The 14178-nt window shown below is 33.2% G+C and overlaps 1 protein-coding gene across 4 annotated transcripts in view; it reads left to right on the forward strand.

Moving 5' to 3' along the window:
- The window catches only part of FAF1 (Fas associated factor 1), a 460794-nt gene that overhangs the window by 155199 nt on the left and 291417 nt on the right, over window positions 1-14178 (forward strand). For all 4 annotated transcript variants that reach the window (XM_072772177.1, XM_072772178.1, XM_072772179.1 and 1 more), the window contains one exon: window positions 947-1149. In XM_072772177.1, coding sequence (XP_072628278.1) covers window positions 947-1149 — 203 coding nt within the window. The remainder of the gene's footprint in view (window positions 1-946; window positions 1150-14178) is intronic.

Below are 14178 nucleotides of genomic sequence, written 5' to 3' on the forward strand. Positions count from 1 at the left end.
ACTGAGTTGAAAAACATTCAATCTGAGATATGAAGTGTGAATATAATTAGCTAGAAGAAAGTTGGAATATTGGGATGAGATGAGAAAGAATAGTCTTAGAAGGAATAGTCTGTGTTCCGCTATGAAATGGGAAGGATCAAGGTGAGATGGAAGAAATGAAAGCTTGTTGTGCCTGGAAGCATACAGAGATTGGAGGAGATAGCCTAGCACAAGCTAAGGATAGGAAGGTAGGTAGGCTTTGGATCATATAGAGACTTACATGTAGTTCTGTATGAAGAAGAGGGGAATATTGAAGAAAATGATATGAAGATATTTCTATAATTTCATTTTTGTAGTGGTATGGAATGACATGCACAGGAGCAAGGGTACGTTCAGAGAGATTAGTTAGGAGGCTGTTGTATTCAGAAGAATAATTCAGGAGATATTGAAGGTACTGGAAAGGAAATTCATAATCCATAATGTAAAGCTAATTAGAAGATGGTTTTGGATAGATGTTGCCTCTGTTTTATAAAAAGAAAAAAAGAATAGAGGTTTAAGGATGGTAAATTTCTGAGTTTTGTGGAAAGTAGAGTTAATCAGATAATGCTTCAGTGAGCATTCATTAGTGAATGAATTCACTTTCATTAGTGAATGTAGAAGACACTGTTCTTAATTAACAGAAATTAATGTTTTACTAACATCATAAAGCAAAAACCTGATTAAATGATAGATGATATGTATGATACTGTCAATAGACATAGGAAGGCAAGGTTGGGAGGGAGAGTAATGTAGCTTTCAGTCACTAGGAAAGATTTTATGGAGGAAGTAAAACTTTAGTTAGGCTTTGATGCACAGGTAGGTAAATTTGATTGGAAGACCAACACAAGCCAAGTATGGAATGGGTCCTTAGTGGTAATCTATAAGGATTTGGTTGATGATAATCTTTCTTTTTATGTCAATATTTCAGTGACTATGGAGGTGAAACTATACCAGGACCTGCATTTGATCCAAGTCACCCAGCTTCAGCTCCTGCTCCTTCTTCCTCTTCAGCATTTCGACCTGTAATGCCATCTAGGCAAATTGTAGAAAGGCAACCTCGGATGCTGGACTTCAGGGTTGAGTACAGGGACAGAAATGTTGATGTGGTACTTGAAGACAGCTGTACTGTTGGTAAGGTTTTTCCTAGTATAAAGCCTTCATAAATAGAGAATTTATTAGGTAAACATTTCTTTATATTCTTTTCTTTTGAGTTGAATGCCAATAAGAAGGGAGAAAAGACAATTGAAACTGATATTTTCCATACAGATAATTATACTGCATTTTAAAATACTGTGTTGTTACTGAGGCAAGTTTAAGAATAATTCTTTTGTTCCACTTGAATGGTATAAGATGCTGTTTTAGGGCAGATGCAAATCAAACTTTTAAGTATATTGCTTATTGGACTTTATAGCTGAAATTCATTAATTTTTCATACTGTGGTTAATGAGAGATCAGAAATAAGACATGTTTTCATTACTTCTTCTCCTACCTAGTTGTATAAGTTTTTCAATGTTGTCCTTTCAAAGGAAACTTTGAAAAAAAAGTGTATGCCTGCCATTATTGGACAGATTTTACCAGATTTCTATAGAGAAACTGTGTTGAATGAATATTTGATTCAGATTATTTGACTTATAAATCTAAATTCCAGATATTTCTGAAAATTTTGCCTTTGTTTTATTAGGAAGATTCTTTCCTAATTTTATTTAATTTATTAATTGAGGTACACTACAGGAGCACTTGGGTAGCTCAGTAGGTTAAGAAGCATCCAACTCTTGATCTCAGCTCAGGTCTTGATCTCAGGATTGTGAGAAAAGAAAGAGAAGAAGTATGCTGTAGAGAAAAGCAAAACTGTTAAAAGATTGATCATTCTCAAACACGAATCAGATTGTTATTCCCTTACTTAAAAGGCATTTAGAAACTTTCCATTGGTTTAGGATAAAATGAAAATCTTTTACCATGGCCTGTAAGCCCTGCTTGATCAGGTCCCTGCTACATTTCTGGTTTTCATCTGTTACCACTTTTGCCCTTGTTCACCATGCCTAAGTTGTTTTGGACTTGTTTCAGTTCCTTGAATAGGTTATGAGCCCACTCAAGGCATTTATAATGTACCTTCCTTTGCCCAAATTTCTTTAGTCCATTTTTTCCCATGCTCAGTTCCATGCCTCCCATATATTCTCCTATTAACTCCTTTTTAAAAAAAAATTGTGGTAAAAAAGTACATAATATGATACCTATCCTTTTAACAAATTTTTAAATGTACAATATAGTTTTGTTAACTATATGTACATTGTTGGACAGCAGATCTCTAGAAGATTTTCATCTTGTATAATTGAAACTTTGTATCCATTGGATGACAACTCCCCATTTTCCCCTTTTGCCAGCCCCTGGCAATCATCATTCTACATTCTACTCATCTGAGATGAGTTGGACTACTTTAAATATATCATATAGGTGGAATCATACAGTGTTTGTCCTTCTGTGTTTGGCTTATTTCACTTAGTATGATATCCTCAAGTTTCATCCCTGTGTAGAATATTATAGGATTTTCTTTTTTCTTTTCCTTTTTTTTTTTTTTAAGATTTATTTATTTATTTATGATAGAGATAGACACAGAGAGAGAGAGAGAGGCAGAGACACAGAAGGAGGGAGAAGCAGGCTCCATGCTGGGAGCCCACTGTGGGAATAGATCTTGGGACTCCAGGATCGCGCCCTGGGCCAAAGGCAAGCGCTAAACCGCTGAGCCACCCAGGGATCCCTATTATAGGATTTTCCTCTTCTAATGAGTAATAATCCATTTTATGCATATACTACATTTTCTTTATTCATTCACCCCTCTGTGGATATTTAGGTTTTTTTCACCTCTTGGATATAGTGAATATCCAATGGATATACATTCCTACCAATATAAAATGCATAAGGTTCTAATTTCTCCACATCCTGTCAACACTTACTATTTTCTGTTTTGTTTTTGATTTATAATGGCCTTCTTAACAGGTATGAGGTGATATCTCATTATGGTTTTGGTTTGGATTTGCATGATAATTAGTGATGTTGATTATCTTCTCATATACCTGTTGGTTTTTGTATATCTTCTTTAGTGAAATGCTTATTCAAGGTCTTTGCCTATCTTTAAGTCAGAATATTTACTTTTTTGCTTTTGAATTGTAGGATTTCTTTATATATTTTGAATACCAGTTCCTTTTAAGATACATACTTTGCAGTTATTTTCTTTACAATCTTGTTGGTTGTTTCCTTTGCTGCACAAAAGTCTAGTCCCACTTATCTATTTTTACTTTTGTTGTCTTTGCCTCTGGTCTCATATCCATGAAGTCATTGCCAAGACTAATGTTACGAAGCTTTTGCTTTATATTTTCTTTAATGAGTTTTATAGTTTCAGATCTTATATTTAAATCTTTAACCCATTTTGAGTTAATTTCTGAATATGGAATAAGCTAAAGGTCCAATTTCACTCTTTTGCATTAGATATCCATGGTGTTTTCTGTGCACCATTTGTTAAAAAGACTATCTTCCCCCATTGTGTAGATTTGGCACTCTTGTCAAGTCATTTGACCTATATGCATGGATTAATTTCTGGGCTTGTTATTCTGTCTATATATTTTTCTTTATGCCAGTACCTACTATCTTATTACTTTGTAACATGTTTTAAATTCGGGATATGAGGCCCCCAACTACATTTTTCTTTCTCAGATTATTTTGGCTATAATAGGGTCTTTAGTGATTCCATATGAATTTTAACACACTTTTCTGCAAAAATGTCCGCGAAGATGCCATTGGGATTTTGATAGGGATGACATTGAATCTGTAGGTTGCTTTGGATGGCATGGATATTTTACCAATATTAAATCTTTCAATCCAAGAACATGTGATGTCTTTTCATTTATTTGTTTCTTCTTTACTTTCTTTTAGCATCGTTTTGTTGTTTTCATTGTACAGATCTTTTGCTTCCTTGGTTAAGTTTATTCTTGTGTATTTTTATTCTTTTTGATAGTATTGTAGATGAGATTGTTTTATTAGTTTCCTTGTTAGATTATTTATTGTTAGTACAGAGAAATATAACTAGTTATTGTATGTTAATTTTATATCTTGTAACTTTCCTAAATTTGCTTATTAGTTCTAGCAGAGTTTTTGTTTTTTTAAATGCAATCATTAGGGTTTTCTACATGTAATATCATCTGGAAGCATAGATAATTTTATTTCTTGCTTTCTGATTTGGATGTCTTTTATTTCTTTTTATTGCATAAATTGCTCTGGCTAGGATTTCATATACTCTGTTGAATACAAGTGGCAACAGTGGGTATTCTTGCATTGTTCATGATCTTTAGAGGAAAAGATTCTAGTTTTCACCATTGGGTGTGATATTAGCTATGGACGTTTCATATATGGCCTTTATTATGTTGTAGTAATTTTCTTCTGTTTGCAGTTTGCATATTTTTATCAGGAAATGGTTTGAATTTTGTCAGATGCTTTTTCTGCTTCTATTGAGATGATCATGTAATATTTTTCCCTTCATTTTGTTAATATGGTGTATCACATTGATTTCCACGTGTTAAGCTCTTTTTGCTTCACATGCATACATTTCATTTGGTTATGGTATATGATTCTTCTAATGTGCTATTGAATTTGGTTTTCTAATATTGAGGATTTTTGAATCCATATTCATCAGGGATATTGGCTTATAGTTTTTGTTCTTGTTCGTGTAGTGCCATTGTCTGACTTTGACATCAGGGTACTGTTAACTTCACAAAATGAATTTGGAAGTATTCTCTACTCTAATTTTTGAGGTGAGTTTAAGAAAGAGTGACATTAATTTTTCTTTAGATGTTTGATAGAACTCTTTTTTATTTAAATTTTTTTTCTTTTATTTATGATTTATGATAGTCACACACACAGAGAGAGAGAGAGAGAGAGAGGCAGAGACATAGGCAGAGGGAGAAGCAGGCTCCATGAACCGGGAGCCCGACGTGAGATTCGATCCTGGGTCTCCAGGATCGCGCCCTGGGCCAAAGGCAGGCGCCAAACCGCTGCCCCACTCAGGGATCCCTGATAGAACTCTTGAAACTATCTGGTGCTGAATTTTTCTTTGTTGGGAGGCTTTTGATTACTGATTCAGTCTCTTTACTAGTTACAGATTTGTTTAGATTTTCTGTTTCTTTGGATTCAGTCTTTGTAGATTATATATTTCTATGAATTTACCCATTTCTACTAGGTTATACCATTTGTTGGCATATAATTGTTTATAGTAGTCTATTCATATTGATTTCTGTGACATAGTTGTAAGGCCTCCTTTTTCCTTTCTGATTTTACTTGAGTCTTCTTTTTTTTTTTTAGTTTAGGCTAAAAGTTTATCAGTTTTCTTTATCTTTTCTAATATCAATCAGTTTTGCTGATTTTTTGAAAAGTTGTTTTTCTATTCTCTTTTCATTTCTGCTCTAATCTTTTATTATTTCCTCCCTCTGGGCTTAGCTTGTTCCTCTTCTTTAGTTAACTTGAGATGTGAAGTTGTTTATTAGATCTTTCATATTATTCTCTCTTTTTTAAATGTATACACTTACTGCTATAAACTTTGCTATTTTTCTTACATCTCTGAAATTTTGGTATGTTGTGTTTTTGTCTGCATTTGTCTCCAGATATTTTTAAATTTTTCTCTTGATTTTTTTCTTTGATCTTTTGGTTGTTCAGGCATAAGTTGTTTAATCGCCACATATCTGTGATTTTTCCAAGATAGATGACATATCTTTTTTTTTTTTTAAAGATTTATTTATTTATTTGAGAAAGAGCATGCATGGAGGGAGTGGGAGGGGGAGAGAATCTCGAGCAGACTCCCTGCTGAGCATGGAGCTGAATGCAAGGCTTGATTTCATGACCCTGAGATCATGCCCTGAGCGGAAATCAAGAGCGGGATTCTTAACCAATTGAGCCACCCAGGTGTGCTAGGTCACAAACAAGTCTTGACAGACTTAAGACTGAAATGATATCAAGAATGTTTTCCTACCACAGTATAATGAAACTAAAAATCAATAGTGGTTTTCCTTCTGCTTCTTTCTTCTTAAATTTATTAAGACTCATTTATAGTCTAACGTGGTGTCTACCCTGGAGAATGTTCCTTGTGTGCTTGAGAAATATGTGTATTTTGCTGCTCTTCAGTGTAATGTTTTGTGTATGTCTGTTAGATCCATTTGGTCTATGATATTGTTCAAGCCCTGTGTTTGCTTATTGATTTTCTGTAAGTTTCACCCATTATTGAAACACAACTACTGTTGTGTTGTTGTGCATTTCTCCCCTCAGCTCTGACATTGTTTGCTTCATATATTGGGTGCTTTGATTTGGGTGCATATGTGTATAATTGTTGGTTGTATCTTCCTGGTAAATTGACTCGTTTATCATTAAATAATGTCCTATGTCTCTTGTGACAGTTTTGATTTATGGTCTATTTAGTCAATGTAGTTACGGCCACCATGCTTTCTTTCGGTTACTATTTGCATATAATATTTTTTTTCTGTCCTTTCACTTTCATCATATGTGTACATGAATCTCAAGTGAATCTCTTGTAGATACCATATAGTTGAAATTTTCTTTTTAAATCCATTCAGCGGGGATCCCTGGGTGGCTCAGTGGTTTAGAGCCTGCCTTTGGCCCAGGGTGCGATCCTGGAGTCCCGGGATCGAGTCCCATGTCGGGCTTCCAGCATGAAGCCTGCTTCTTCTCCCTCTGCCTGTGTCTCTGCCTCTCTCTCTCTCTATGTCTATCATAAATAAATAAATAAATAAATAAATAAATAAATAAATCTTAAAAAAATAAAATAAATCCAGCTAGTGTGTCTCTTGTTAGGGGAGTTTTATCCATTTACATTTAAAATAATTACTGATAGGAAAGGACTTACTATTGCCATTTTGTTGATTATTTCCTTTGTCTTTGTAGCTTTTGTTTCCTCTTTCTCTTTGTTGTTTTTTTTTTTTTTTTTTTTAGTGTCATGCTTTATTCTTGTTCTCATTTTCTTTTGTTTATCTTCTATAAAGATAGAAGTTTTCTTTGTATGTTCTAATCTTCTCTAGCTGTTTTCTTTGTGGTTACCATGGGGCTTACATAAAGCATCTTATAGTTTTAATAATCTGTTTTAACCTGATAATTTCAGTCATATATAAAACTAGTCTTCATCCCCTCCCTTTGTTATTGATGTCACAAATTACATCTTTTTGTATTATGTACTATTGATATTTTATAATTATACTTATTTTGTATGCTTTTGTCTTATAACCTCTATATCAGATTAAGTGTTTAATCACTGTTGTTACAGTATTCTATACTTGTTTGGGTGTTTATAATTGTCTATATGTTTACCATTAACAGCTTTATACTCCTGTGTTGCTATTTAGTATCCTCTTGTTATGACTGGAGTACTCTCTTTAGCATTTCTTATAAGGCAGGTCCAGGGTTGGGCTTTCTTGGTTTTTGTTTAAATGGGGAAAGTCTTTATTTCTCCTTAATATATGAAGAACAGTTTTGCTGAACATAGTATTCATTTTGGCAGTTTTTTTTTTTTCAGCACTTTTATGTGTCATCCTACCCCCTCTGCTGCAGAGTTTCAGTTAGAAATCTGCTGATATGGGGATCCCTGGGTGGCTCAGTGGTTTGGCGCCTGCCTTTGGCCCAGGGCACAATCCTGGAGACCCGGGATCGAATCCCACATCAGGCTCCTGGTGCATGGAGCCTGCTTCTCCCTCTGCCTGTGTCTCTGCCTCTCTCTCTCTCTCTCTGATTATCATAAATAAATAAAAATTAAAAAAAGAAAATAAAAAAAAAAAGAAATCTGCTGATACTGGGGGCTTCCTTTATGTGATGAGCTTTGCTCTTGTTGCTTTCAAATTCCTTTTTGTCTTTTAATTTGACAATTTGAATTTAATGGTTTTTTTTTGGATATGGACTTTTTAGGATTTATTATTTTTTGGATCCTTTATGCCTCATGAATCTGCATCTCTGTTTCCTACCCCAGATTTAGGAAGTGTTCAGCCATATTTCTTCAGATAAACCTTCTGCCCCTTTGTCTGGTCTTATTTTCTGCAACTCCCATAATGCACATATTGGTCATTTATCTTCTGTCTTTTTTCACTCTTTCTCTTGCATTTTTTTTCTTTTTTCTCTTTTCTGATTGGATAATTACAAATGACTTGTCTTCAAGTTCACATAGTCTTTCTTCTGGTTAAGTCTGTTGTTGAGCTCTTTTAATGACTTTTCAGTTATTATATTCTTTAGCTCCAAAATATGCTTGGTTCTTTTTTTTATATATATATAATTTTCTCTTTGTTGATATTTAAAATGTATATATAATCCTAAAATTACCAAAACTCTCTACTGATATTTGAATAATAGTTTTATTTATCTTTACAATAGTAATTAGAATTGACTCTGCTTATTGTTCATATAGATTTTCAATAATATTGCTAAGGCACCTTGGTGTATTAGTAGGGAACCCTTTATATAGCATTTTACTGGCTTTTACTTTCCTAGTTTAGTGATGAATATATTTATTATAGAGGAAAGAATTCAGTGTCATATCACACTTTTTCTTTTACTTAAAATTATCCCAGATTTGTATCTGTTTTAAAAAAAACTGGAAAGAAGTATTATAATAAGTAAGTTTAAATTGATATTATGTAGCATGTGGCTGAGTAATTAACTAGGTCTCATTTCAAAGTGACCTGATTCTTTTTGTTGATGGAATATTTGGTATATGGTGGAAGTAATTGGATTACTTGAACCACCCTTTTCATTGGCTCATGCAGTTGGAGTGAAATCTCTGCTTATTTCAGAAATGGTGATCAGAAATGCTTCTTTATATACGTTAATGTTACACTTTAATTTTATCTGAGTTTGGAGGGTAGTCTAGGAAACTGCTTTAAAGCTTTGTTGTAAAAACATGTGATAGAATTTCCAGATATCATATTTGTTAATATGTTGGCTTTATAATTCATTGTAAAAGCAGACTTGTGCCCAAGAATGGCAGAGTAGAAAGTCAAGTTATCATTCTGATTGAAAACAAGTAACAATTAAAATAGTTGCAAACATATTGTAAATAAAATGTGATTCAAAAGAAATTATATACAGATACTGTTTTTGGATACAGATACACAGCTTCTCTTCTTTCTTCTAATTCTAGTTTTTTATTTGTTCTAGATTATAGTTATTCTGTTATGATGAATTGCATGCCAGAGAATCATGTCATGCATCTTCTCTGTATTCACTGTTAAATTTGTTAATATGCATCACTGTAGAAGTTGTGTGTAGGAATATTTGGGACTTGATGGAAGATTTTTTTCTTCTTTCACTGCATTTGATTGATTAAGTTCTATTAGTTTTATAACAATATCACTGAATCCTTCATTTTTATGACCTCAGTTATAGTTCAGGAGCTAATTTCTTTAATGAATTATTAAGATAATTCCTTGAATTTCTATTCTTTGTTTCTATATTCCTCTAGTCTGTATTCTACATAGTTGTCCTATAGTGCTGTATCTAGAATATAAATCTTTTACATCTTTCAGTGATTCCTTATTTCTTATATTCTATTTGATTTGCCCTTCCTTATTTTAGTTTTTCTAGAAAACTCATAATCATCTTTTAATGTTCCATGTAAATATCTATCCTTTCCACTTTTCCTAACCTCCATGGGCCTAAGTTGATTCATTCATTTATTTTAAAACATCTTATTCTTTCTTTGTGTTTCGGAATTTCTTTGTGAATGTTAACTTCTCAAACTCACAGACTAGGTCTTATTCTTCTATAAATTCTCCAAGCACAGTGCTTAGCACAGAGCAGTATCTGTTGAGAAAATAAATGGATCAATAAATGAGCGTATCTATATGTTTGTATGTATATTAAAATATTTATCATAGGAAAATTTAAAAATACACTCAGTAAAGTTTATGTGACCTGCAATATAATTGTTAAATATTTTTTATATATAGACCAAGTTACGGAGTTGGATAAATACTAATTTTTCTGTGTATTTATAAATATTAAAATGCAAAAAGATGCTAAATAAGATAGTTTTTCATGTTATTATCAGGAAGACTCAACAATGTATAAAGGCAGCCACCAACTTTATATCATAGTGACACCTAGTGGTAATTGTATTGGTCTGTTAATATTTTTAGTATGTTATTTATTTGTTTATTTCTACAGTTTTATTTTATTATAAAATCCTTCTAGGTTTTCTTAAATAAATTTAAATAATTATTTTAAGACCTTGATTCTTCTATAAAATACTATCTAGTGTGAAGTAGTATGATCTTGAAGGTAGGAATTATTGTGTCTTTCTATGCCTATAAGATCTAGCACTGGATTTAACCTAACATACAGATATTTGTTCAATAAACTTTGTTGAATCAGTACTGTCAGCAAAACATAGCCTTATTTTCATTTCTGAAATGGAAAAGAGGAAAATAGGTCTGTCATTAGTTTAACCTTTGCTTCATTTTCTTTTCCATTTTTAATCTACTTTCTTAAAGCTGCTTTTATTATATTGGATGGCATTTTAGTTTAAATGAATCAGATTGAGTATGGAAAGAGTTAAAGCATTTAGCAAGTCCATTTTGAGCCTAAAAAGTAGTTTAAGTTATTTCAAATCAGTTTTTTTTCCTGGAATCTATGAACTTCTTTCCAGTCTTGACTCTAAAACTCAGATTGTGTAATTTCTGGCACATGCCTTTACTTCTCTGCGCTCAGACACCCTTTATGAACAATAAACACCATATAAGTGAGGGTTTTTTGTTTGTTATTAATGCATGTGAAAAGAGAAAGAATAGCAATCTTGTTTGCCTTATATGTTGTGAGCATGAAAAGACAAGAGGATAATTAAAAAATTAAATAATTTCCATCCGCAAATTGATGTTTATGGTCTCCGTGACAACAATTGTGCACTCCCCAAATTATCTGTAAGATCATTTCACTATCTAAGTAAGCAGCATCTCAAATTGGGCCTTATTGTGCATAGTTTACTTATATTTATGCATTAGAAATGTATCTTTAACTTAGTTTCACATTTCTAGGTAATATATTTTCAGTAAAAAAAATTTTTTTTTTAAATAGAGGAGTATTTTTCTTTTTTCTCATTCTTAAGTCTCTGCTGTTAGCAGTTTGGTATAGAGTGTAAGGTTGCCATTTTATAAAGTCTTTAAGTTTTATTTAAAAATAGTTTTCCCGGGTAGACCCAGTGGTGCAGCGGTTTAGCGCCGCCTGCAGCCTAGGGCATGATCCTGGAGACCCTGGATCGAGTCCCATGTCAGGCTCTCTGCATGGAGCCTGCTTCTTCCTCTGCCTGTGTCTGTGCCTCTCTTTCTTTCTCTGTGTCCTCTATGAGTAAATAAATAGTCTTTAAAAAATAAATAAAAATAGTTTTCCCCCTCAACTACTTTTATCATTCATGTCATTTTTCTGTTGTCTTATCTTCAAGTCAAAAGATCAGAAGCATATATTTATGTTTTCTAACATACTATTTTGTGCCATTTATCTTTCAGTCTTCTCTTCCTTTGATAATTCCCTATTATCTTCCTTCGAAAGTCTCTCAGATGACTTTTTTCCTTTTTAAAGGAATAAAACACATAGTGATGGCTCTAACAGTAAATAACACTTTACTTTCTTAAAGTCTCATATTTAGCAATTACTGCTGAAAATTAAGACATAAATCCCAAAAGACTTTTGTGTAATCAGAATAATTTTATTATGGATGTTTGTTGATTACTTTGAGTTTAATATTATGCTAAGTTTTCAGATTATGCATAAAATAAGGGAATCCTCATCCCAGAATACTCCATTGTCTTAAACTTTATTTATTTATTTATTTATTTATTTATTTATTTATTTATTTATTTATTTATTTTATGATAGTCACACTGAGAGAGAGAGAGAGAGAGAGAGGCAGAGACATAAGCAGAGACATAGGCAGAGGGAGAAGCAGGCTCCTTGCACCGGGAGTCCGACGTGGGATTCGATCCCGGGTCTCCAGGATCGTGCCCTGGGCCAAAGGCAGGCGCCAAACCGCTGGGCCAGCCAGGGATCCCCTGTCTTAAACTTTAAAGAGGGAAATGTAGATGTGGAAAATAAGGGCTTTTATCTATTCGTTCACTCACTCATTTGTTCATTTTTAAATACAGACACACACACATACATATAACCATATTACTTATTGTACATCAGCCACTCTTCTCACAGTACTACGTTCTTATACAACACTTAAAATAATACCGTGAGGCAGTCATTATTATCCCTGTTCCAAAGACAAATAAACTGAAGCTCGGAGAATTCCTAAATCACAAATTCAGTTTTAAACTGAATCTAGAACTCATGATCTTTCCAATTAAATAATTATTTCTGTTATGAAGTAGGTAGTGGTATAGGAATATTGAAAAGAAAGATTCAGCTTTAACTGGTGTCTTGAGAGTATGGGAAGGGAATAAATAGGATTATGAGGGTAATCAGAAAAGATTTCAAAGGGACCAACTTATGAAATATGAACCAAAATATGGTATGTGAACATAGTTGGTGAGTTTATTCTAGGCAAGGAAAGCATGGAAGCAGGAATGATAATGGGGTATCTGGTGGAATAATGAGGTATATTGCAGTCTTGAGCAGGAAGTTGGGGTTACAGTCCAGCTAGTTGAACAATTCACTTCAGTGGAACCTCTTCTTTTCCACTAGTGACAGGTTCATGCTATGCTTCCTTCCCGTGATCATATCTTAGTTCCTGCCTCTGCCCTTTTATACTCTTTGACCTACTATTTTCACATTACCTTGAGATAGCCAAAAACTATATCCCCACTTTATAGTTGTGAGAACTGACAAAAGAAAATAAGCAACTTACTGATTCATGGAGATTAATGATTGTGGAGGGATCTGTAAAAACTGTCTAGTACAAGTGGCCACAAATTAAGCATTATTTTCCATGTATTTGTCTTAGGGTCTTCTAGCGCATGCTTAAATACTTTTAGCAATGGAACTTATTAATTTTAAGACGTTACTTCAATTGTCCAGCAACTATGAAATTTTATAAATAAAAAATTTTATACACCGACCACATACAAAAAAAGAAGTATCAGTTGTATGTTTTTCCTTATTTTGAGTTGCCACCTGTAAGCTCCATTCCTTTGACCTCACTCTTATTTCAGAGACAGATTTTACAAGTTAAATGTATTTTCTCGACAATTCTTCAGCTATTAAAAGACAGTACTGTTTTTTCTCTCATTTCTTCAGGCTAAACATCTTTAGTTCATTCAACCATTGCATAGAGTTGTATTGAAATTAAAATACATACTGTATGGGAATGCAGTGTATAAATTATGGTGACTATAGTTAACAGTGTTGTATTTATATTTGCAAGAGAGTAGCTTTTAAAAGTTTTCATCACAAGAAAAAATATTATAACTGAGGTAAGTGATATTAACTAAACTTTATGTTGTGCTGCTTATTTTGTAATATACATGTAGATCAAATCATTATGTTGTACACCTTGAACTAATAATTATATCTTAATAAAACTGAAAAATGCATACTATAGATGCTAGTTATTCTTAGTCATATTTGCTGAGACATCACTTTCAGATAACTTTTCTATTTTAGAACTGTGATTCATTTTAGAAGGTCATTGCTGCACATACAGTGTGACACTTACATGAGTGCCCACCTTGGGTTGAGAGACCATAGTTGATCTATCTTCTTCCTTGATTGAAGCATGTCACTTTTTAAAAAGATTTTATTTATTTACTTAGAGAGAGAGAGAGAGAGAGAGAACATAAGCAGAGGAGAGGAGGAGCAGGGGGAGAGGCAGATTCCCTGCTGAGTGTGAAGCCCAACATGGGGCTTGATCCCAGAACCTTGAGATCATGACCCGAGCCATAGTCAGATGTTTAACTGACTGAGTTACCCAGGCACCCCAGAGGCATGTCATTTCCTTTAGTGTAACCTTATATTAGTTTTTCGAACTACTTTTTCATGATGTTTCAGAGTCTCACAGTGAGATGGTGATTGGTATTACTCTATCTCACAAAAAAATAAATATAATCATGTCACTCCTGTGATTGAAAAAAATTTCATGTACCTTATCAACAGGTTAAAAAATAAAAACCAGATGATTATTTCAACAGATAT

Source organism: Canis lupus, chromosome 13, assembly GCF_048164855.1.
Source record: "Canis lupus baileyi chromosome 13, mCanLup2.hap1, whole genome shotgun sequence".
NCBI classification, from domain to species: Eukaryota; Metazoa; Chordata; class Mammalia; order Carnivora; family Canidae; genus Canis; species Canis lupus.